The 22,929-nt window shown below is 33.3% G+C and overlaps 3 protein-coding genes across 5 annotated transcripts; 1 reads left to right on the top strand and 2 right to left on the bottom strand.

Moving 5' to 3' along the window:
* The first annotated feature begins 3,223 nt into the window (after window positions 1-3,223).
* On the top strand, window positions 3,224-8,476 carry LOC113848884 (inactive receptor-like serine/threonine-protein kinase At2g40270). The gene is made up of 10 exons (XM_027478273.1): window positions 3,224-3,398; window positions 3,511-3,634; window positions 3,905-4,043; window positions 5,424-5,495; window positions 5,573-5,719; window positions 5,810-5,950; window positions 6,174-6,721; window positions 6,892-7,082; window positions 7,155-7,287; window positions 7,725-8,476. The coding sequence occupies exons 2-10, from the start codon at window positions 3,529-3,531 to the stop codon at window positions 8,333-8,335; spliced, it is 2,088 nt and encodes a 695-aa protein (XP_027334074.1). The 5' UTR covers window positions 3,224-3,398; window positions 3,511-3,528; the 3' UTR covers window positions 8,336-8,476.
* A 398-nt stretch (window positions 8,477-8,874) lies between these two features.
* Window positions 8,875-13,713, bottom strand: LOC113848882 (ethylene-overproduction protein 1). 2 transcript variants are annotated; one of them, XM_027478272.1, is made up of 5 exons: window positions 13,003-13,639; window positions 11,095-12,897; window positions 10,566-10,857; window positions 10,173-10,482; window positions 8,875-9,562 (listed from the first exon to the last, which is right to left on the bottom strand). In XM_027478272.1, exons 1-5 carry the CDS (start codon window positions 13,065-13,067, stop codon window positions 9,342-9,344), a joined length of 2,691 nt encoding a protein of 896 aa, XP_027334073.1. In that variant the 5' UTR covers window positions 13,068-13,639; the 3' UTR covers window positions 8,875-9,341. The 2 variants fall into 2 exon arrangements, with proteins under 2 accessions (XP_027334073.1, XP_027334072.1); XM_027478271.1 differs by having other exon boundaries at window positions 11,095-13,713.
* Window positions 13,714-18,293: 4,580 nt separating this feature from the next.
* Window positions 18,294-21,997, bottom strand: LOC113848885 (pentatricopeptide repeat-containing protein At2g30100, chloroplastic). 2 transcript variants are annotated; one of them, XM_027478275.1, is made up of 3 exons: window positions 20,910-21,997; window positions 19,217-19,898; window positions 18,294-18,453 (listed from the first exon to the last, which is right to left on the bottom strand). In XM_027478275.1, the coding sequence occupies exons 1-3, from the start codon at window positions 21,666-21,668 to the stop codon at window positions 18,431-18,433; spliced, it is 1,464 nt and encodes a 487-aa protein (XP_027334076.1). In that variant the 5' UTR covers window positions 21,669-21,997; the 3' UTR covers window positions 18,294-18,430. The 2 variants fall into 2 exon arrangements, with proteins under 2 accessions (XP_027334076.1, XP_027334075.1); XM_027478274.1 differs by lacking the exon at window positions 18,294-18,453 and having other exon boundaries at window positions 18,528-19,898.
* Between the last annotated feature and the right edge of the window lie 932 nt (window positions 21,998-22,929).

The following is a 22,929-nucleotide window of genomic DNA, read 5'->3' as shown; positions in this document are numbered from 1 at the left end:
TTATAGCTTTAAAAATTTGATATCACCACCTTAACTGATACCAACGATAGTGCTTACTCAAAGTTAATGCATAAGGTGGCACATCAATTTCTTGGTAATTCCGATGTCATTGTGATGTTGGCTTTGAATGACCTTCTTCGGCATTAAATAAAAGAGAGGGTGTGTTTAAAATATATAGAAAATGTTATCTAAAATTGATCTAGTTGATCCATGAAAAATAACTAAAAGTGATAACTTTTTACTGAGGTTATTAATAATTTTTTTAAATGTTTAAACTCAATTTTAAACTATGTAAGATATTACATAAATTAATATGTGTTGTATTTTAAATATAACTCTCTTCTCAGTAATTTGCTCGAGCTCATGAAGAATCAAATTAAGAGATTTTATCTTTCCGTTGAATTAAATAATTTCCATAACAATGGGACCATTTGCAAAATCGGACACAAAATGTAAGCTCGAAACGAAGATTAAAAGATCGAACATCAATACACCAAAGTTTCTAGAAGATAGTTTTATTCTATTTTTTGGGATGTGGTCGCAAATTTTGTTCTTTTTCAGTTATTTCACTTAGCCAATTTGGTGGTAGAGGAAAGATATTTTTTAACGTGGTGTTTTCCCACGATAATATATTATCATCTTTGGAAAAAAATTGTTGAAAGAAAGGTAATGAATAATTATCACAAGTCACCATTTAATTTCTCTCATCTCCCATTCAGAGAAGATTGGATTTCGTTATCCCTCATCTTTTTCTTTTTGCTAAATGAGATGTTATAACTCAAACACCCACCCCAACATTGTCCGTACTTGTCTTTCACGCCATGATCTTTTCTTCTTCCATTGTTCGCCAAGTTTTCTCATTTGATAATAAACATCAACATGCATAAATTAACTAGCTAATCCTTTTTTCTTTTCTTTTCAATTTTTAAGTTTATCCTTAACTTTAATATCCATATGTATACTTTGGTCCACATGCATGGCACTCATACAAGTCCGAGTTTAATAATATTTATGGCATAAACAATGTAAGTTATAGTCAGGACCAGCAGCACCAAAATATATGAATTAAGGGTATATTCTAAAACATTGAAGTTTAAGGGTTATATATATGTTATGTCTCTTGCAGGCTTTTAGGTAGGTCAAGAAAACATATATAAGAAGATTCTTAGATACTCCAATCAAATGATACATATGTGGAGGTGTGGACCTATTCAAATATCTCCCACCCAGTTGAGAAATTAAATTTCAAGCCAGCCATCACCGTAAAAGTTAGGCTTAACATCTTTGCCAATAGGTGTATGCTTGTATAAAAATATATGTTTCATATCATGTTGGCCCATATATGAGTGACGTATAAGCAGTTAATGTTCCTATGCTGCCAAAACCCACGTAGAATTTTTCGTATATATGTATATGCTTTGCTTAATAATATAATACTATGTTAACTTTAATTATAAAATGTTGTAATTTTAAGAAAATTAAGACTTAGTGCAATTGATCTAGACAAAACAAAAGAGCCAAGTGATGAGTTGTGTAAAGGTCAAATGCTATGGATTTTGTGTATATTTTTAGTTTTATAATAATAACATTTCTAACCCGTACTTAACAATATGTAATAAAAAATATGTATCATAAATTTGTATTTAAATATAATATATTATAGAATTTAAGACATTAATAATATTCAATACTACAATTTTCAATAAAAACGCATTATTTATTGAAATTTTAAATATGTCTTAAACACTAGTTAAAAAAAAAAAACCATTTCACAACGGTTGAATCACTTTTAAAACTTCAAACAAGCAATAATTTTTCAAACATGATGCTGAATATTTTTATTGGTCTGAATCCGTACATCTAATTACCCTGTGCTGTTTCTTCTATTGAAGAGTCATACTATCTTAAAAATTATACAGTTATATATTATGTTCTGGCATAAAATAAAATTATGTGAGTATTTAAAGATATTATAATCTTACATATTAAATAATTTATAATAATTTTCACTTACATTTAGATCAGCTATAGTATATATCAAAGCTTTAGCTTGTTATGCATTAAAGGTACAAATATTTAGGTAAGGGAAACAAAAAAGGGACATTAGAATTGAATCCCAAACGGTAGCGTTACATCCAAATATTAAAATTGCAGTTGTGATCCTACGTCAACTGAGTTATAAATGATTAATCAAAATCTTATTTCGATAGCAGACTGATATGTGCTTATTTCAAGTACTTGAAGAATTTATTTACACAAATTGTTAAACACGGCATGATATTGTTAATGAATATTGACAGCGGTGTTACAGAGTATAATTATGTAAGAATACATAAATAATATTAAAACAATATTTATTATTATTCATTTTTTAAAACCAAAACTTTGAAAGGTCAAAAATTAAAAAGTACAAAAATAGTAATAAAGTTAATAAATAAACTAATAAATTAAAATATTTAAAAGAATATTTTTTTCAAAGAAATATCATGTAACAATTATAATAAAAGAACTTTAATATCACCTAAAGCTTGACAGAGAACTTATATCTATTTGATAAAATATAATCAATTAGATTGAGCATAAAATCTTTGATTCTGGTTAATTAGGCTGACTGCAGTAATAAAGTCTGTTCCATCACTACTTCTTCTTTACGTCTATTTTATTCATGTATCTTGTACTTATTATCTTATATTATTTATTATACACCTTGAAGTACATTAAAAGATCATTTTTAACCATATGAATTGAATTTTAACATAAATTTTAATTTAAATATACTGATAGTATTAAAAAAAATTTACACCATCACCCGATCATCTATTGTCATACCAGTAAAAGTTATTAATTTTGTAATAATTAATACAAATTATATTTATGATATATTCTAATTGATTGATAATATAAAAAATTTTACATTAATATCGTCCAAAAATAAAATTTTATTTGAAACGAGTAGAATTATTATCAACTGTAAAATTAACTATTATAAATACTAAAACTCCTCTCGTACATGCAAGGTTATTTATGCGATTTGTATAGCTAGTAATATTTAAAAAAAAACCTTGGATATTTGAAAATTATTTAAAATTTCGACCTGTTTCAATAAAGCAAGATAGAGTGTATATGATGAACACGTGCGTTTATGTAGGAGGTGAAAACAAAATCATTACACGTATAAATAGAATATATGAGAGTATCTGACTTCTCCAACTCCACGACACAATCCAACATTCAATCCTCTGAAACGGTGAACAAAAAACCACCGTGCCGTCAAACACTTGATTGCCGCAAAAACGTTAAATCAAATAAGCCGTTTTATCGGACTCTGTCTCACTTTCCCTGAACACTGTCCCACGTTTCCTCCGTTTCATTTTGTTAACTCAAAATACTTTGTGTCGGTGAGTTTGATTTGATTTTCTCCAATCATTCTGTCCTTTATTCTATATATGTGTGTGTGTGTGTGTGTGAGAAGAAGAACAAAGTGGACCAAACCATCGAATATTGTTTCAGAAGTGCTTTTCTCGTACAATGGAAGAACCGTGGAGATTCAACCTCTGCCGCGTGTTTGTTGTGGTGGTCTCTTTATTCTCGTTCTCCATGGAACATATTTGGTGTTCCACTCTCAACAGTGAAGGTGAGTTGCATCAAATAAACGTATGATTCAAGATCAGTTTATGTGTGTATTTTAATTGTTTTTAATAATGTATAATTATTTTTAATAATGTATACCACTTCATAATTGTCATTAAAGAATGTTAACCAGCGTCCACAAGATATATTTTTACGTGAATTTTAATAAAAAAGTTGACATAATATGTAAAATTAATAAGACCCTTATTATCACGGGTTTATTTTTCTTGAGGTTGTTTCATAGATTTATGTGGTTTGGTGTGAGATGGTGTAGGGTTGGCGATGCAAAAGATGAGGGAGAGAATGGTGAGAGATCCATTGGGGGCTTTATCAAGTTGGAATGGTGAAGAAGGAGTGGTTGATCCTTGCTCTTGGTTCGGAGTAGAGTGCTCCCACGGCAATGTTGTTTCCTTGTAAGCAACCCCTCTTATGCTGCTTCTCTTTCACGCTAATTCTCTTTTATATGATTTTGCATTTATCATCATCCGAACTCTTTATATATATATATATATCTACCAATGCATGTTAAATTCTTTATATCTCAGTTTATATATTATCAAGCTTTTATATTCAATAACCATACATGAAGTTTATTAAGAAGTTACATGATAAAAAGTTGCATATTCATGTCAACCTGCAATTTTCTTTTTACAATTGTTTTCCCGTGCTTAGTTTATGACTGAACATAAACTTGTACACATGAATATTTGGGAGCGTTGTGTTTGTTGGTACTAGTTATTGTCCTGCATATACCAGAGTCTCACTCCTAAGAAGAACACAACATACTTTTTAATATATTTTATTGGTTGAAATTTCTTAAAACCGTATAAAATTATGAATAAGAGTGACATTTACGTGATTTTATAGTTTTTTAATAAAATTTGACTAATAGTTTAAAATATATTAGGAATAATAAATTAGAAAATGGATAAATATTTGAGTTGTTACATTTTTGGGATACACGGTGCAGATTCATGACGAAACCATTTTTGTAGCATTTTTGTCGTTAAGATAAATAAGGTATTAAATAAAAATTTAAAAAATATATAATAATAATAATAATATAATAAACCCAGAAAAATTGGACAAATTAGGATAAAAAAAAGAAACAGATCAATTATAAAATAACTAGTTGGGCTCACAGTCCAATTGGGCTCTGATTAATTATTACTAATACTTGAAATTCTCATTGATGTGGCTTGTAACGCCAACAGTAGTTACCCATCGACCAAAAATAAAACGTAATTGGGTATAAGTTGCATGGGGGAGTTGACCATGTAATCTAAGTATAATATATTAACAATTTGGGAAAAAAATTGACAATCGAAAATATATATACATATACATATACATATATATATATATATATATTATTGATTATGATTTTGATTTCTTAAATATTTTGAAAATTTAATTTTTGAAAATTTAATTTTTTATCGAGTTTAATAATTTTGTGCTACTATTATATTTTAGAGACAAAATATAACAATAAAGCTTGGAATAGCCTAAGGTTTTTTCTAGGTAACCATGCCACTGTTAATAAAATAATTATAGTTTGATTAGAGATTTATTTAATTCAACTTATTTTTTGTGATTATAAATTTCTTACTTATTTCAAAACTGTATTTGTTTTGCTTCTGATTTGGACGAGTCTGCTTTTGGGAAATTGAATGAGCTATGCTTTTCATCTTGCCAGTCCATATTATTATTGTTAATTAATAATTACTCGCCACAAATGTCCAATGAACATTGTATATCCAATGTACATGAATTAAGGGTTATTCAACATGCAGGAATTTAAAAGATCTGTGTCTGCACGGAACACTAGGACCCGAAATTGGGAAGCTGGTTCATATAAAATCAATGTAAGAACATGTGCATGCCATTATTGACTATGCCAAAATAATGAGAATTTGTCAACAACCCTTATAATCATATGCAGCATATTGCGTAACAATTATTTCTTTGGAGACATCCCCAAGGAAATACTGCAACTAGAGGAATTGGAAGTTCTTGACTTAGGATTTAACAACTTTAGCGGACCATTTCCATCTGAAGACCTTGGCAACAATCCTTCCCTAACTACCCTGTAAGTTGAATTTTTCATGCAATACACACAAATTTCTTCTTTTTTTTTTTTCTGATTTTTTGTAGTTAAATCATCAAATTTGTACCACAGTTTATTGGACAATAATAACTATCTTGCCAACTTAGCTCCAGAAGTGTATGAGCTCAAGAAGTTTTCTGAATTGCATGTGCATGAAGAACAACTAACTGGTGCCACCTCTAGAGAAGCATGTGTTAGCATATCTAATATATGGTAAGCAATTAATCATGCAGCTAGTAAAAAATGCTTATGTTAGTGCTGAATTAAACTTTGCTTTTGCTTTACATTCCTTTTATCCACAGCATAGATCTTAATGGTTTTTCTTTTTATTTTCTTATAAGTCCAATATTGCTTAGAGTGTTTTTTTTTTTTTTTTTCATTAGATTTTTCATATATGATACATCAAATTATGTTTAAAATCGTGTGCTTGTGACAGGCGCATTGACCGGCGTGGGGATATAGCATACAGAAGGCAACTTCTCCAAGTAGCACCTAACTCACCCAAAACTAAGAGGGTTGATGACAAAGAGACTCTTTCACCATCACCATCACCCTTTTCCTCTTTACTATCACCAGTTTCTGAGCCTTTTCCCCCATCACCATCACCATCAGAAAGTCCCTCAGATTCACCAACATCTCCAGAAGTTTCCCCTTCACCTTCTCCATCTCTTTCTAGTGTCTTTTTCACTCTTTCACCTTCACCTATGGTAGCACCAACTCCAGCAAATCCACCTATTGTTGTGTCCAAACCACCACATTCCAACTGGGTTTCAACACCTTCTCCTGCTTCATCTTTAAACCAAGGGAATTCAAACAGTTCAAAACCAAAGCAACATCTTGTGATTATTTGGTCCACAGTTGGAGGCTTCTTCCTGATTTTGGTGTCATGCATTGCTTTTGTTTGCATCAGAAGCAGCAAGGTTGTAGCTGTAAAACCTTGGGCCACAGGGTTGAGTGGCCAGTTGCAGAAAGCATTTGTAACAGGTAACTTGTGCTCATATATTTTACTTGCATCATTGACAAGTTCTGTTATAGATTTAAAACTGAAAATTTCAAATTAACTCTACCTAATAAAGTTTATGTTGTAGTCTTTTTCCTTCTTTTACAATATTTCTTTATTTGGAATATGCATACTCATTGTGCATGTGATTTAGGTGTTCCAAGTCTAAAACGAACAGAACTTGAAGCAGCTTGTGAAGACTTCAGCAACATTATTGGTTCTCTGCCAAATGGGACTATTTATAAAGGAACTCTCTCTAGTGGAGTTGAAATAGCTGTAGCATGCTCTACAGTGACTTCATCCAAAAATTGGTCAAAACATGTCGAAGCTAAATTCAGAAAGAAGGTATGCTTAGCAAACTCACCACACTTTTTGATTTGGTTTTTGTTCTAAACTTTTTCCTTTTTGTGATTCCAGATCGAGATGCTATCAAGAGTAAACCACAAGAATTTTGTGAATCTTATTGGACATTGTGAAGAGAATAATCCATTCACAAGGATGATGGTTTTTGAGTATGTTCCAAATGGATCACTATTTGAACATCTACACAGTGAGTGCTGTTTTGTTCAAATTTTACTTGCGTGATTACATTGCCAAGCATATGATTTAAGAATCATTGCATCCTAACACGCAACTATTATATTTATGGTGTATCCTTCCCTTATTACTCGATACTTATTAGTAAGAAGTTATTAACATAGCTTTTATCAGCAATTTCTTGTGTTAGAAATATAATGAAACGCTATTATTAGGCCTTTACCATACATCTTTATCCAAAAGGTTTATCAGTTTCATAATATGATAGATATCAAAGATTGTTTGATCAAATAAGAGAGGAGAGTTTATGCATGGTAATAGAAAATCAGTCTTGGGATTTCAATTCAAAACTTAAGTATTCAAATTGATTAGTTCTTTCACAAGTTGAAAGTTGTGTCTTTTACTGGTAATTAGTGTTTTGTTTTGACATCATTCATGTATGTCTTGCAGTTAGAGAAGCAGAACAACTAGACTGGGGAATGAGAATGAGGATAGCTATGGGAATAGCCTACTGTTTAGAGCACTTGCATCAGCTAACACCACCCATTGCCCACAGAAACCTCCAATCTTCCTCTATATACCTGACTGAAGATTATGCTGCTAAATTATCAGATCTTAGTTTCTGGAATGACATAGTTGATACAAAGAAGGGTTCTGAAGCCACACAAGTTGCAGAAACAACTTCAGCTTGTATAAAATCTAATATTTATAGCTTTGGAGTAATATTGTTTGAATTGATTACTGGTAGAGTTCCCTATGCAGTAGACAATGGCTTAGTTACAGATTGGGCAGCAGAATATATAAGGGAGCAACCCTTGAGAGAGTTGGTAGATACAAGCCTTAACTCTTTGAGAGCAGATGAAATTGAAAAATGGTCACAAGTGATCAACAGCTGTGTTCATCCAGATCCCGGAAAAAGGCCAACTATGAGAGAGGTTGCTGCTAAGTTGAAGGAAATCACTGCTATGGGACCTGACGGAGCAACTCCCAAACCATCCCCTCTTTGGTGGGCAGAAATAGAAATTATGTCCACTGACTTAAGTTCAGACTTTAATCCATAACGCCATATAAAGAAAATTGTGTATTGGGATAATAATCTGAGCATCTACTCCGAATTTGGAGTTTGATGCCATTTTTTAATTTTTTTTTCTTATGTTATAGATTCTTCTTTTGAAGCTAACAGAAGTCAGGTGAATAGAAGAGACAACTTTTGTTTTAATAGAGCAATTGATTTTTGTAAATATTTGAGGAATGAAGATTACTTCCTATATATCCTTTTGTTTTTATGATTTTCTAAGAGAATATTGTTTTCCTTCTAGTGTGGAAAAGGCTCAGAGCAAGAGAAATGATTATGTTGGTTTTCGATGACAAAGAAACGAGTTCCACCCTTTTGTCATATGAAGATAAAATCAAGACATTAAGGAATTGTTTTTCACTAAAATATTGGCCTTGGAAAATAATATCACTATGGTATCTTAAGATAAGATAGAATTTGCAGATTGAGGCAGAGACCAAAAATTAATACTATCTCATCATTTCCACTGGGGATTTGTTTGTTCACTTGATGTACGAAATACTATGGATCAAGAACAGCAACAAACCGGGAAGATTAATTTTATTTTTAGTAAAAAGAAAAAAGTGCAGGAAATGAATTATACATTGTAGGAATCAAGTGGTATGAATCTCTTTATAACCTTGTAACTGTACAAGAGGACGTTTAAATACCGTGAGACAAATTCTGTAAATATGACTCACAAGAATACATATCATATCAATGGAGTTACTGTTCTGAAATTCTTACAATTTATATCTTAATCATCCTCCCTATTTGATAATATAAACACATAACTTCGTCATTTTCATCCATCTTTTTCTTGATTCATCCAAAAAAGTATTGCTTCCTGTTTTTGTTTCCACAATCCATATGATATCCTCCATCCCATTCTCTTTGTTCTTAGGCGGTTGCTGTGAGATTTGAGGGAAAAACTTGGTCTTTTGGGAGTGTCCGATTAATTGTCTAACCAGTATTACCACATTTTATCTTTCTGATGCAATATACTTTTGAGATTAAAAGTTCAAGTTTTTAGTCCTTTGATACAGATCAAGTGTCCCTGCATGGTTTGGATCTAAGCAAAGTGCAGCCTGACAATCTTGAAGAGCAGATGATAGGTCCCCCATTGACTCATAAAATGCTGCTCGAAGATGAAGCATTTGCAGGTCAGGCCTGAATTTTATGGCTTTGGTGAGTTCTTCAACTGCTTCAGTTTCCTTTTGCTCATCCATCATCACTGTTCATACATGTGACATTATATGTAAATAATCATTATTATATTTATATTTTTATCTTTGGTGGCAAAATATGTGAAATTTGAATGGTGTAAAGATTAAAGTATCTACCTATTGGGTTTATTACCTACTCCGTCGATACCAAGTCATCTAAAACATAAAATTTCAAACTGAAACTTCATAATATATTTTTGACGACCAAAGAAAGCAAGGACAACAGATGAAGTAGTAATTATACTTATTTTCTGAAGTAGTAACTGTCCTGTAGAAATTCAAATTCTATGAACTTCTTTTCAATGTGTATACCCAAAACTTCGTTTAAAGTAGGAATGAAACTATAGATAGAACTTGGATACATTTCTGAACTTGATGATCTCTCCAAATTAAATATGCTACTACATTTTTTTTCTCTCTTTTCGTCAATTGCATGATGATTTTGGCGTAAGAATCAGAACACAAATTTGAAGTTAAAAGTTTTCACCAACCATGAAAATGGAACTGATTAGTGGTTGCAGATTGATATATCAAGGCTGGCACATTATTATCTGAATCTGTGTCTCAAATTAGTAAAATCAAATGGTAATTAGGAGAGTACTAAATAAGGGAAAGTACCTGCTGCCCTATATCTATATGGATATGTCCTTAGGGGATCAAGTTGAGTTGCAAAATCAAGATCAGCCTTTGCCATCTCACGGTCACAGTATTCTGATCTTTTCTCATATGCTGAGGCATTGTTCTCTGCCTTCTCAATCAGCTTGGTCATCTCATCATATGCAGCTTTTCGTTGATTTTTCTGATGATAAACACGTGCCAGACCTTGATGAGCTCTTGTGTGCCTAATTGCAAGAGCATTCTTGTAGCATTCTTTTGCATGTTCTAGCTTGCCACAATCCACATAAATACTACCTAAGTTATTCAATGCCTGCAAGATATTGCACAAGACAATCAAATAAGTGTATGATACTTACTTCACTAGCAGTAGGAATAGTATTAGAGATCACTCACTTGTCCTTTGCGAAGACCATCTGAAGGACATTTAAGTGCTTCTTTTAGAAGCTTAATAACATAGGAGGAAGATTCAGGGTCCAGAGTTGTATCCGCCAAAACATATGCTTTTAGGAAAAAAGCTTCAAATGATCTCTGAATTGTAATGGATTTATCTGCCCTCTCCAAAGCTTCTTCGCGATAGCCAGTATCATACAGAATCCATCCTTCATAAATTAGCCTTTCTTGCAATGAGCTAGAATGATTTCTAGCCAAACGTAAACTCTGCATTGCAGCCTTTTGACAATTCAACCTGTGAGGAATTCTCTTGGTACTGTAAATAGTGCTGAATACTAATTTCAAGACAGAAAATAGCTACATTGTGCAAAAATACTAGGAAGCATAGAGAGGAATAAAATAGACTTTACATTATTTTAATAAGCTAGTCATTGTCACATGCAATGATCCATGACAATGTGACAATACACACAATGAGAATTAAAAGTTAAAAACACTCGGATACTTTTAGTTCAGTTTTAGGGATGCTAACCTCAACAGGAGTAGAGACTGACGAAACTCTAGCAGGCTCTTTCCAGGCTCATTCTCTAGCATTTGATGTATAATAGCCAAAGAACCAATGTCATCTACAGAAGACCATTGTTGGTATAATTGCATCCAGCAATCAGCCTGACTCTTCTGCTGAACTCCATGGCTTAGAAGTTCGAGCAAGTTTTCCCCTTTGATCTTCCCATGTAAAGTTATATAGTTAGGTTCTATGGTTAATAATGCTCTAATATCTCTTATTGCACTGTCATTTTCCTCAAGTGCAATAAACAACCAAGCCCTCAATTCTAGGCAATCAGGGGAGAGCTTAAATCCAATAAACTTGTTCAACTCCATAATTCCTTCCTTTATCTGCTTCTCTTCCACCTTTGCCAGGGCTCTATACTTATATGGAAATGAAAGGGAGGGATCCAATTCAGTTGCAACATCTAAATCAAAACTCTTTTCCTTTCCCATATTGTACAGTGCACGCTCCTGATACATCCACCCAGCTGGTTTATACTCAAATATGAGAGAACTAATTAACTTATATGCTGAATATGGTTGACCCTGCTTATGCTTAGTTCTGGCCACACCAGCCAAAGAATAAACATGACCTTCCTCAACTGCTTCCTCAAAACAATGCTGAGCATCTTTGTATTCTTTCCTTTCTAGCAACACACACCCCAATTGGTGGAATGCAAGGGCCTTCTGCCATCTTTCTATAGCACATTCTTTCATTCTCTCTAGTAACATCATTGTTGTTTTAGATGTCATGCTTTCCTCCATAGCCACTTGACTCAGGAAATAGTACAATAAAAAAGAAGCACACCCCAGATTGGCCAACCTTTCCTTTGCCTCAGAACTAGAGAATATTTTTACCATCTTTGGATCATGCAGAGAATTAGGAAGCTCCCTAAGCAACACTTGTAAGCAAGACACTACAAGAAGGGTGGCTCTCTCTTCCAATCCATATTCAATAAGTGTCAATGCATCTTCAATGTTCACAACAATTGAAGCCAAATGGGCATCACAGGCAGATTTCATCTCCTCACAACAAAACCTATTGGCAAAGGACAGAAGCTCCAAAACAGTCATGGGACAGAAAAGATCCAATCTTTTGGTCCTGCTGTAAAACTCCACTGCCCTCATTCCTTTGGGGCATATCCCATTTCCTGAGAAATCAATCTTGCTCATTTTGGACTCAGCAAACCCACCATAAAGCATGGCATTTAACGGATCAGAAAGTGAAGCAATCCTGCACCTTACACAACTGATATCTTCATTCCCAACACAAAACAAAACATCACTTTCCTCATCTGACAAACACACATTCTCAATGGAACTTTCTTGATTTGGCTCTTGCTGACACTGGCATTGATCATTAACTGAACAAGGACTAAACCCGTTTTCTAAATTCTTCTTTGGACACTCAAGAACATAACCACCACAATCCATTGAAGACACACCAACAAGCTCATCATCCCTCCTCTCATACCTCAACCATGCAGACAACACAACCTTGGAGAGTACATCCTCAGCATTCTCCCTTGCTATCCTGAGACATCTTCGGAGTATTTTCTGGTCACCAAGGCTACGCAAGAGAGAGTACTGTTCCACACACAGTGATGCTTTCTTGGACTGTGAACAACACTCTCTGCGCTGATAGAGTTCTGCTAAGGTCTCCACAAGGTTGATGGGCTTAACATGAGGTTCTATGGAGGGTTCAATGGTGTCAGTGGAAGGGAGTTGAAGAGGGACAAGGTTTGCAAATGCTGAGGTTGAGTTGTTGTTGGTGCTGGATTTGGTTTTTGACCAAGATGATAGTATAGTTCGGTTTCTGTTAAGGTTGTTATGAGATTTGGTGGTGGTAACCACTGAGGCTTTGTTGCTATTGCCACCGTTGGTTTCTGATGAAGAGGAATTGAGAGCATGAACTTGAGTGCTCTTGAAACGTTCAGTGAGCTTAAGACCACGCATCTCTAATGCAAATATAAGTACTTTGCTTTCAATCCCTTATGCTGAAGTGTTGAACTTTGAATAAAAATAAACTTGGGTTGTGATCCTTTAAGGAAAAGAACTTCATTTTGTACTTGCAACTATAGATAGATAGATAGAGAGAGAGAGAGAGAGGGGAGGAAGGGGAGTTATAAGTTAAAGGGCCTATGCAGTTTTAGGTATCTTGCAGAAAAGGGAATGGTTTTTGTTTCTAGGTGCTAGTGTTTTTTCAGGGTGGTTTGCAGAGAAGAGAAAGACGGTGGATGGGTGATGATGAAGACCAATGGCCTAAACTGAACTTGGCATCTTCTTTATGCTAAAAAGGAGTGGAAAATTCAGGCTTTAGATAATGTGTGTTTTTAGAATCAAAGAATAGGACTCAATGAATGAAAAGGTTAGTGCGTCTCTAAGGGGAAAATAAACCAAGTAAGGAGCTACTTGTATAATTTCTCGGTGTGATCAGGTCAAGCTGCTATGCTCAGCCAGAGCCAGTAACTTACTCCATTTTTGACTTCACCAGAGAGAGAGAGAGAGAGAGAGAGAGCAGAGAGAGAACCATACATACATAGTGACAGATCCTTCAAAAGAACCACTCCAATACGAGACATGAGCATGCTGGACTGGTCAACTGGTTCCATGATCATTTTCTTTTCTTTTCTTTTTGTTGTATTAAAAAAGTAGGACATAGGGTCACAGATTATTTAATTATTCCACCAACAAAGTGAAACGCACCTCGATTATTTGCTAGGCAACTTTACCTTAATTAATTAAGTTTTCATTAAAGCTTCAAATATTAGGATTGAGATGAAATTGCATGTCAAGCAAAGGTGCATAAGGTGGAGTGAGTTGTGTAACCAATCCAATTATTATTTTTAAGTTAGGTGGTCTTATCAACAACAAACAAGTATTCACATTTTAAAATATCCCCCCTCTCCTCCCCAATAATAATATTAATAATTTAAGCTTTCACTTCTGTTTACTCTTTTCTCCTACAAAATCGATTTATAACGTATTGCCTAATCAAATGGTGATCGACACCATAAATTATTATTATTATTATTATTATTATTGTTCATATTGGTTGGATGTCAAAATCATGCGTGGCACTTTATTTGTTTTTTCTTCGGGGGGAAAAGTTATAGGGTGATTTGAGGAACTGCATTTCCTTTTGTAGCATTAATATTCTATTATATATTCTTTGCACAGCATATAATCCAATTAAGATGTGTAGCATATAATATTATGTGCTAAATAATTAACAATGGTCCACTACATCTCCACAGCACATGAATTTGCAAGGATACGCTTGATCACATCTAAATTAAGGGGTAAAAAACATCAAATCTGACCAAATAAGCCAATAATGTTAGTGGTCGGGCTCCTAATTATTGATGGGTCAGGAAGATATATAGTAGATCTAGCTAGCAACACCTTTGTAAAATTTATTTATTCATTACTTATAACATCATCAACCTATATGATGGCTCTTTGGCATAGAGATTCTATCAATAATTGGATGTATGTTTGATGTATGTACAAAAGAATAATATCTGCACATCAACACAAGTTGGAGCTCATGTTAGAAGAACAAAAGCAAGCGGAGAATATATACCCATCTCAAGATAGCAAAATGACAAGAAAGGATCATATCCCTACAATCACCATGTGACACTACTGAAGTATGTTCTTCCTTAATGCGGTCCCACCAGGAAACTTCAAAGCAAATTGTGGAAAATGACTCAAATAGCTTTAAGAAAAAAATTCCTCAAATCTATGCAAATCAGAATAGTTAATAATTCATGAATGTGATTTGTCAAATGGCACATTTTTTTGTGGCACAGAACTCAAGTCTTTTGTTTGCAGTATCTCTAGGTCAAATCTCCCAGTGAAGTATATTAACTTCTGACACAAGTTGGAAATTTTAAGATCATATGTTCAGGTTATGAAATTATATAAAGGAGTTGAGGAGGCATCTTATCACTTCTATGGATATGTTTTGGTTTATCATATATTTAAATTAAAGTTTTTATTATGAAGTAAAAATGACGTATATCATAATATCATTTTATATATTTGGTGATTCATAAATATCAAGTCAGTTTGTCCATTTTTTTTAAAATTTTCGTTTATTCAACTAATTTCATCTTATTTGAAGACTGGTACTAGAGTAAAGAAAGGTTTTTTATATATAATTTCCTTTTTATTCTAAGCGGAAAGAATAAGAATATTCACAAATGAGCAATGAAGGGAAGAAAAAGTATTGAATGAAATGCATTAAAAAATGAAGTAAATGTTGTGCTTTGCTGCATCTGACAAATTCTGCAATGGACACGGGGCTGCAAAATTTAATCACTAATAACTAATAATCACTAACAAAATATTACTAATTTTTTTTAGTAGATGTATAAACTGAGCCCTGAAAGTGTCATTATGTTTGTTTTTTTAAGTTTTGATCTGTATAATTTAGTCTTTACAGTGTTAATTTATTCACATTTTAGTTTTTCTCTCCCAAAAATGTAAGTAAGAAACTAAAATATAAACAAAATTAACATATTTGGAGATCGATTTGTACCCACTAATATTTTTTAGAACCAATAATTATTTTCACAGGACCAAAATGCGAGCCAAATTTTTAGAAATAAAACAAATAAAATATCATTTCAGAGATCAATTTGTATATTTACTCTTTTTTTTTTTTTTTTCTGGTAAAACTATCCAACCATCATATATGTTTTGCCAGGAAAATCAAAACCCAAGTACATCATCACGTGATGGATGATAAACAAGTTGACACATGATGAGTTGTTCAGGTGACTAAGAATAATTTCTTGATATGGACATGCACCTTAATTCATTAATTTCATCACACCACTTTTGTGGTCATGTTTGCTTCTGAGTTCTGATAGCCTGATGGGATATTTCTTAGTTTTCATTTACTTCTATCTTCCGTCAGAATTTCATAGCACAATTTTTTGTGTCTATCAAAATGTTAGACTAAGTGGGTGTTTAAAAATATGTAAAAAAAATGTTCTAAATGTGAATCTAATACAAAAGTTTTAATTAATAATATTAAAATAAATATGAATTAATGATTATTTAAATGTGAATCTAAGCATTTTCAAAATGCAAGTCGGATGAATTCCTAGAATAGGATACAATTGTGTTTAGATTATTTTTCTTAAAAAGTTGCAACAAGTTAGTTTTTTTGTTTTTCATTTTTACTAGTAAAAGAAAACACTACTGATGGAGCAAAAGATTTTTCTTTTGAAAGCAGAAATAGATGAGCAACGTGCTTGAGAAAAAAAAAAGAATCACATTTCAGATAAAAGTGTTTTAAAAAATGAATAGTAGTGGTAACACCATGAATAAGAAAATAAACCAGAAATGCTTCAGTTCCAAGAATGGCAAGCCTCTTTTGCCTCAAACCATTTCGTTGATCAACTGGGAAGCAACAATCAACGTGATAGTAGTGGGAAAAATGTTTGATCATTTTATTTTAATTTTAAGAAATAAAATATAAGAATCTTTTCATTAGTAAAATCCCATAAACGTATATAACAAAGGTGTAAATATATAAGTATCGTCCATGCTCTCGATGAATCAGATATTATTATCCGGTTGGAATAAACAATGCTGGCTCTGTAAATTGTGATTCAAAATTAATCTAAATATTATTAACCATTAATGTGCATCAAAACTTCTGGGCATAGCTGTAAACTTGAAAAGGTTAACTTAACTAAAATCTACTGTGAACCTTAAATCACGCTTAGTAGGCTCATCGTTGTGCGGCTTCAACTCAATAATTTATGTCACCGTAATGATGAAACCCAAGCCAAAGAGTAAATTAATATCTATACAAAGGAAGAAAATTTAGGCTTGTTACTCACTCTTCTTTACATATATTCTTCAGTTTTATACCTCTAATTTAAATGTTAAGTGTTTCCTTGCAAGACAGTCATATCTTACCTTGAATTGCTTCATTGTCACTTGAAGACACCCTCATCAAAATAATAGATGCCTCCCTTGTCAATCGGATACTAAACATAATGTTTAATATTTATTATGCTTAGAGTTATATTTGACATTATATGCATATAAAACAAATTATCTTTTAAGTATTATATTTATAGAAAAGATAGAGTGACATGCCAGAAATAGGTACGCATTACATTGATATAAACTTATTATATCAAATATATCAATTTTTTTTAAAAATATTTAATAAGTTTTCTAGAGTTAAGAGGAAAAGAAGTATTGACTTTTACTATTCGTTGTCAACATACTAATATAGAGTGTTGAAACTTATAGAATTCATAGAAATTTTTAAATATGCAAAAAGTAATGTAGTAATATTTTATTGAAACACAACAACAATTAAATTAAATGAAGAATATAGAAGTTATATTTGATGTCATTAAGAATGTTATTATTAAGCTTGTATAAAATAGTATTCTTCCTTGATCAAGAGCTTCGTTAAATTTTTTTTATTGTAATATCTATTATGTTTATACATCATGTACTATCAAGAGCATTAAAAAAATTCATGTTTAAGATAATGGATTTAGAAAAAAAAGATATAAAAAATTGTTGCAAATGGATTCATATAAAGATTATTTATAAACTTAGTATGAATGAAAAATTACTAACTATTAATTTTTTTATTGTGAATTTATCATAAATTATTAGGTTATGTAAATTTAATATTCAAATTTTTATAAATTGAATTATTAAATTCTATAAGATATTGATTTTAGAACTAATCATCTAACAAATTACAAACTTCGATTCAAATATTATTAGTAATGACAAAAAGTTATTACTAAAAAATAAAAGTAAGGTGAAGGATTAATTAAATAGTTTAAAAAATAGTATAAGATTAAAATAAAAATAAAAAAATTAAGAATATTTAACAAATGTAAGTGTGACAATTTGACTTTACCTCTTAAAAATTGGATTAGAAAGACAATAGTATTTTTAACATAATTAGATTGAAGAAAGGAGACAATCAAGCAAAAACGTAATACAGCAAAGTCAACTATTGAAATGACAACGCAATAGTATCGTCTTCAAATAATTACATATTATATATATATTTGGGTTTAATTGGAGAATCAGAAAAAAAAAAAAAAAATCCTACGAGGGGCCATTGAAAAATAAACAAATGCGAAAGAATATGTTAAAATCAGTAAACCCAAGACGAACGTGTTCAAATTCCATGGCATTAGATTACATTACTAGAGTAGGACAAAATACAACTCACAGCTTACAAACTTCAAAACGGATGAAGCTTTTTAAAAATTTATTTTTTTAATAAAATTAAATTAATGCATGCGAATTTCTCTCTGTCAGTTTTTCCCACACATTTGTACTGTAAAAGCAATCTTATGTTAGACATTATACAGCACAGGTTCATCAATGCCAATGTTTCTCACTAAAAAATAAAGATAAAAAGTATTCTTAGCATCATTAACCATTTCTCAAGATAAAATCATGCTCTTGTGTGTATTAACATCCAAGTTGAAGCAATGACAATATTATGACATCAACTATCAATAGCAAAATCAATTAATTCCGGAGAAGATTCTAATAATCTTACATACTCATTATAAGATTGCTCTTCCACTAGAATTGGTCCATTTGACATTAAAACTATACAAAATTATACAAGCAAGCAAGCACCAAGAATCAGTGCTTGAGGTATACAAGCATGCCTCCAAAACCAGAGGTAGTAAACTTGGCACAGTACCATTTCGTTTTCTATCTAATATGGAACGTAATGGAACAGAATAGAGTGAAATAAAACAAAGTTACCATTCCAATGTTTTGGATATTTTATAATAGAATAGGCATTCCATCCTATAATTCCCCGAATTAGAAGGGAGGAAAAAGAGAGGTTCTGAATGCAATGGAATGGAATTCATTTCTTCATGTTCTGTTCCATTCCATTCCATCCAATTTTAAATAATCCAAACAATGGAACTGAATATGATGCCATTTCATTCCACACTATTTCATTTTCTATCAACACATTCATAGCCTTTATAGCATTTTCACAACCCAAAGTTTATATTTCCTTATATACAAATATACAAGACAAGGACCTATCAGATTAGCATCAGAGAGGGACTTACAGAGTTTGATATAAGCATCTAGATTTCCATATTGTTGGATCCTTTTCCTTAAACCTTGCAGTACAGCAGCCCTATCCAAATACTCTGGATAGAATCCCAATTCAAGCATTTTCATGACAGTTTCTGCTGCTTCGTTGAAATGGCCACCTTTGATATACCCTCTTAACAGCCACGACAGACTTTTCTTCTTCTGTGGCGAGCTTGCAATCTCTAACCGTGTCAGCAGCCTTGCAGTGGCAGTGGCTTCCTTCTGTGAAGCACAAATGGCAAGAACGATGTCATAGAGATCTCCATCGGCCTCCTTACCTACAAGCTTCATCTCCCACAACTGCCTCTCGGCCTCAATTCCATGACCAGCACAAATATACATAGCAAGGAGCCTCTCGTGAACGATTCCATGAAGCGATGGGCTGCCATCTTGAATCACCCAATCAGACAAGCGCACTCCATCAGATAGTAGATCTGATTGATACTTCTCCGTAAGCTCAACATCTTCTAGATCTAACTCAGCTATCAACCCAGCCCTCGCAAAGTTTTTCAACTTGCGAAGAGCTTTGGCAAATTCATTCAGCTCCTTCACCACCGCAGTCATTGCAACAAGGTAACTGTAGACCTCTGGCTTCAAGCCAGATTCTCTAAAGCGAATTACCAATCTAACAGCACCTCTATAATCACCCTCAGCCTGCAAAAGAAAACATTTATTCAGTAACTCATCCTTTCAAAGATAGTCTTGAAACAAAATTGCGAGTATCCAAGAAGAGTACTGTAAACATTGGGGCTATCTTGGTAGTATTAATATTGTTCCACAAACTGGGCTAAATACAAGGTAATCAGAAAAGAATTTCCCTAACCTTCTCTGCCCCAAGAAACAAAAAACTGGCATAAAGAGCATACGGGACATCATAGGCCTTAGATACTAAAGACAAGGTGAGCCAGGAGTCACACACTGCTCTTGCCACAGATATGACTTGTAAATTTAAATTCAGAATCGAAGAAGCCATATATGACTAAATGAAGATGAATAACAACCAAAAACACGCTATTCTAGTTTCCAAAAAGTACATCTGGTAATAAACCAGAAGCACCAATTCACGTGAACGATTGGGGAAAATTACCCAAAATTGTTTTGTTTCCATTTCATTCCCTTCCATTCCATTATTGCTAGATATTCAACGATAAACCAAGATTGGGAGGACACATTCCCCCTCCTTGAAAGAATAACCCAATCATATATCTATATAAATATAGACCACATGTATCCGCTGCGGGAAGCAATTTTTTTTCAAACTAAATAGGTTTACTATAAGCAGCAACGCTCTCTTTCCAATTATTTAATACAGCTGCATTCCCAAGGACTCAAATTCAATACCACTAATTAAAAGCCAGTCTTATATATCATACAGACTAACCTTAACAATGACAACCCACTAACCAACAATGTCATCAACTGACTAAAAGCAGAGCAATACCAAACAATGAATGCAAATTAGCAATGCAAAACAGAAAGAAGTGATTTCCTCAGCTCCAATTAACAAAACATCTAAGACAAGGGAACCAAATGATAAACAACTCACACAAACACAACGACTCATTCAACTAAGATGTTCTGCAATACAAATTCAGAGTTTCAAACAAGAGCTGACACTCCAACCAAGTAAAGAACCTACACATTAAACATCAAATGCTTGCTTACCATCATCTTCCAAGCAAGATACCCAGTTGGCCCTCCTTTATGGCCTTCATTGTCATTCTGAGCATAAGGGATTCCACGCCTCAAAACCTCTTCCACAAACAAGACAGCACCTTCCTTCTCCCCCATTTCCCAATACAAGGAAATCACCTTCTCAATCATGCTAAAGCCAGGCCTCAACCCCACACAATCCATGTCCACAAGCAAGTCAACCACATCCCCAACACCGTGCTGCTCATGAATCAATTTTTTCACCCAACCACACATGATGGCAACCATGAGCTCCATGGTCTCCTTATCTACCCTATTCTCCTTCCTAAGCCAATCAAACACCTCCAAAGCACACCATGAATCCCTTCCATCTTGGGAGAAATACACCAACACAAGCTGAAGTTCCCGTGCAGAAAGACGATCATTCATCTCTTCAAGAACATCAGAGGGTTCCCTTGTCATCCTCTCAAGCTCCTCAATTGCCTCGAAGAACCCTTCACTCATTTCATCTTCTTCATCGTCACTGGTCACAAACTGGTCCAGTTCCACCGATTTCAAAGCCCTCAAACCCCTTATTGAACCGTGTCTTGCACCAAAGCAAGGGTTTTGAAACTTGAAGGATCTGGTGACAGATACCCCATCAAGGAATTTGAGGGAAAATCCACAGTGTGACGCGGGAAACATCAAAGGGTAACTCTGTTGTGATGGTGAAAGAGAAGAAAACACAAAACCCAATTTGAATATTGGAGCAAACCCATGTGCATAGGCCATTTTCTTTTCTCTCTCTTTCTCTGATTAAAAAAATTCACTTCAGTGATACAGAGAAGTGTCCATCCGCAGCCAGAGCAGAGAAAAATAATGGGAATTGGAAGAAGATTGAATTTTTGTTTCTGAGTTCAGTGAATTCTCAAGTCAAAATTAAGCCCAAGAAACAGAGAAGAGAAAGAAAAACCCGCTTTTCTCAGCATCCAAACAAGAAGCCGCTCAAATTTAATCCATCCAACTAAGAAGAAAGAAAGTGACTGGGGAGAAGAGAGAAAATTGAAAGGCGATAATTGGTGCCATAAAAATTCAACGGAAGAGATTAAGTGAGAAAAAAGAGAAAAAAAATAACAAAAAAGAGAAGAGAATGGGGCTAGAAAGTGTCTGTTTTGGCACTGAAACAAAGACAGAGACAGCATGAGTTGCAATTTGCTAAGGTTTGAACCTTTGAGGGCTAATTTAAGGTGAGAATACGTGTACCAACCGCTACTACACAGTTCTCACCGCTACTGCACCGTTTAGTCTAAAGAAACCAAACGAAACAAGCCATTGGGCACAAGAAGAGAAATAACGTGTGTTTCTCACTATAAGATAGTTTTCACATTTCATTTACATTATTGTATTGTAATGTTATTTTAATGTGGGATTATATACATATATAAACAATTGTAGGGGGCAGGGACTTTAGGTGCAATAATACCATATGTTTATTATGCGTGGTACACAATTAATATCATTCAATTAAGTTCAATTATTATCAGGATTAGGACCCCTAACAGAACGATTAAAAAGTATTTAAGGGAAAATAAAATATATAGCCACCCAAAAATCTCTTTTTAAGAATATAAAATTGATCTACCAAATTGAGATAAGATTCCGCGTCTAATTATGCACAAGAAAATGTGAAAACAGAAATTCATTATACATTTATCTTAAAATGGTTATATTGTACATTTAATTTTACCCCATGACTCGATGGATCCCTTCAAACTAGCTGAGATATCATGGAAACTTTAAAAGCATCAACATTTCGTGATTGATGCTCTTGTATTGTGTGGAGTGGCTACTGGCTACGGGTTATCACAGTAGTGTTTGGTTCAGAGATAAAAAAATTGGAACAGAGACACAAAAACACTCGCTGAAAAAACACAAACATAAAAAAACACGTGGACACAAGTTTAAAGGAGAAGAGACACCAATGTCCCAGCTCGACCGAGACCAAACGCTACCTTAGTGACCCTAAATTCTCCAGTTAGGGACCATGGAGTAT

The sequence above is a fragment of the Abrus precatorius genome, unplaced genomic scaffold, assembly GCF_003935025.1.
Source record: "Abrus precatorius isolate BTA unplaced genomic scaffold, Abrus_2018 Scaffold9, whole genome shotgun sequence".
Classification (NCBI taxonomy): domain Eukaryota; kingdom Viridiplantae; phylum Streptophyta; class Magnoliopsida; order Fabales; family Fabaceae; genus Abrus; species Abrus precatorius.
Note: the sequence above shows the minus strand (reverse complement) of the source record. Positions and strands in the feature narration are given on the sequence as shown.

What these genes read in the sequence shown, in the direction of transcription:
- LOC113848885 (XM_027478274.1), bottom strand. Translation starts at nt 21,668, where the DNA reads ATGGCCTATGCACATGGGTTTGCTCCAATATTCAAATTGGGTTTTGTG. An exon ending in ATCTTGCTTGGAAGATGATG is followed by an intron (nt 19,899 to 20,909) that starts GTAAGCAAGCAT and finishes TTTCTTTTGCAG; the next exon opens with GCTGAGGGTGATTATAGAGG.
- LOC113848884 (XM_027478273.1), top strand. Translation starts at nt 3,529, where the DNA reads ATGGAAGAACCGTGGAGATTCAACCTCTGCCGCGTGTTTGTTGTGGTG. An exon ending in GCAGAAAGCATTTGTAACAG is followed by an intron (nt 6,722 to 6,891) that starts GTAACTTGTGCT and finishes CATGTGATTTAG; the next exon opens with GTGTTCCAAGTCTAAAACGA. An exon ending in AAGCTAAATTCAGAAAGAAG is followed by an intron (nt 7,083 to 7,154) that starts GTATGCTTAGCA and finishes TTGTGATTCCAG; the next exon opens with ATCGAGATGCTATCAAGAGT.
- LOC113848882 (XM_027478271.1), bottom strand. Translation starts at nt 13,067, where the DNA reads ATGCGTGGTCTTAAGCTCACTGAACGTTTCAAGAGCACTCAAGTTCAT. An exon ending in CAGTCTCTACTCCTGTTGAG is followed by an intron (nt 10,858 to 11,094) that starts GTTAGCATCCCT and finishes AATTCCTCACAG; the next exon opens with GTTGAATTGTCAAAAGGCTG. An exon ending in ATGGTCTTCGCAAAGGACAA is followed by an intron (nt 10,483 to 10,565) that starts GTGAGTGATCTC and finishes AATATCTTGCAG; the next exon opens with GCATTGAATAACTTAGGTAG.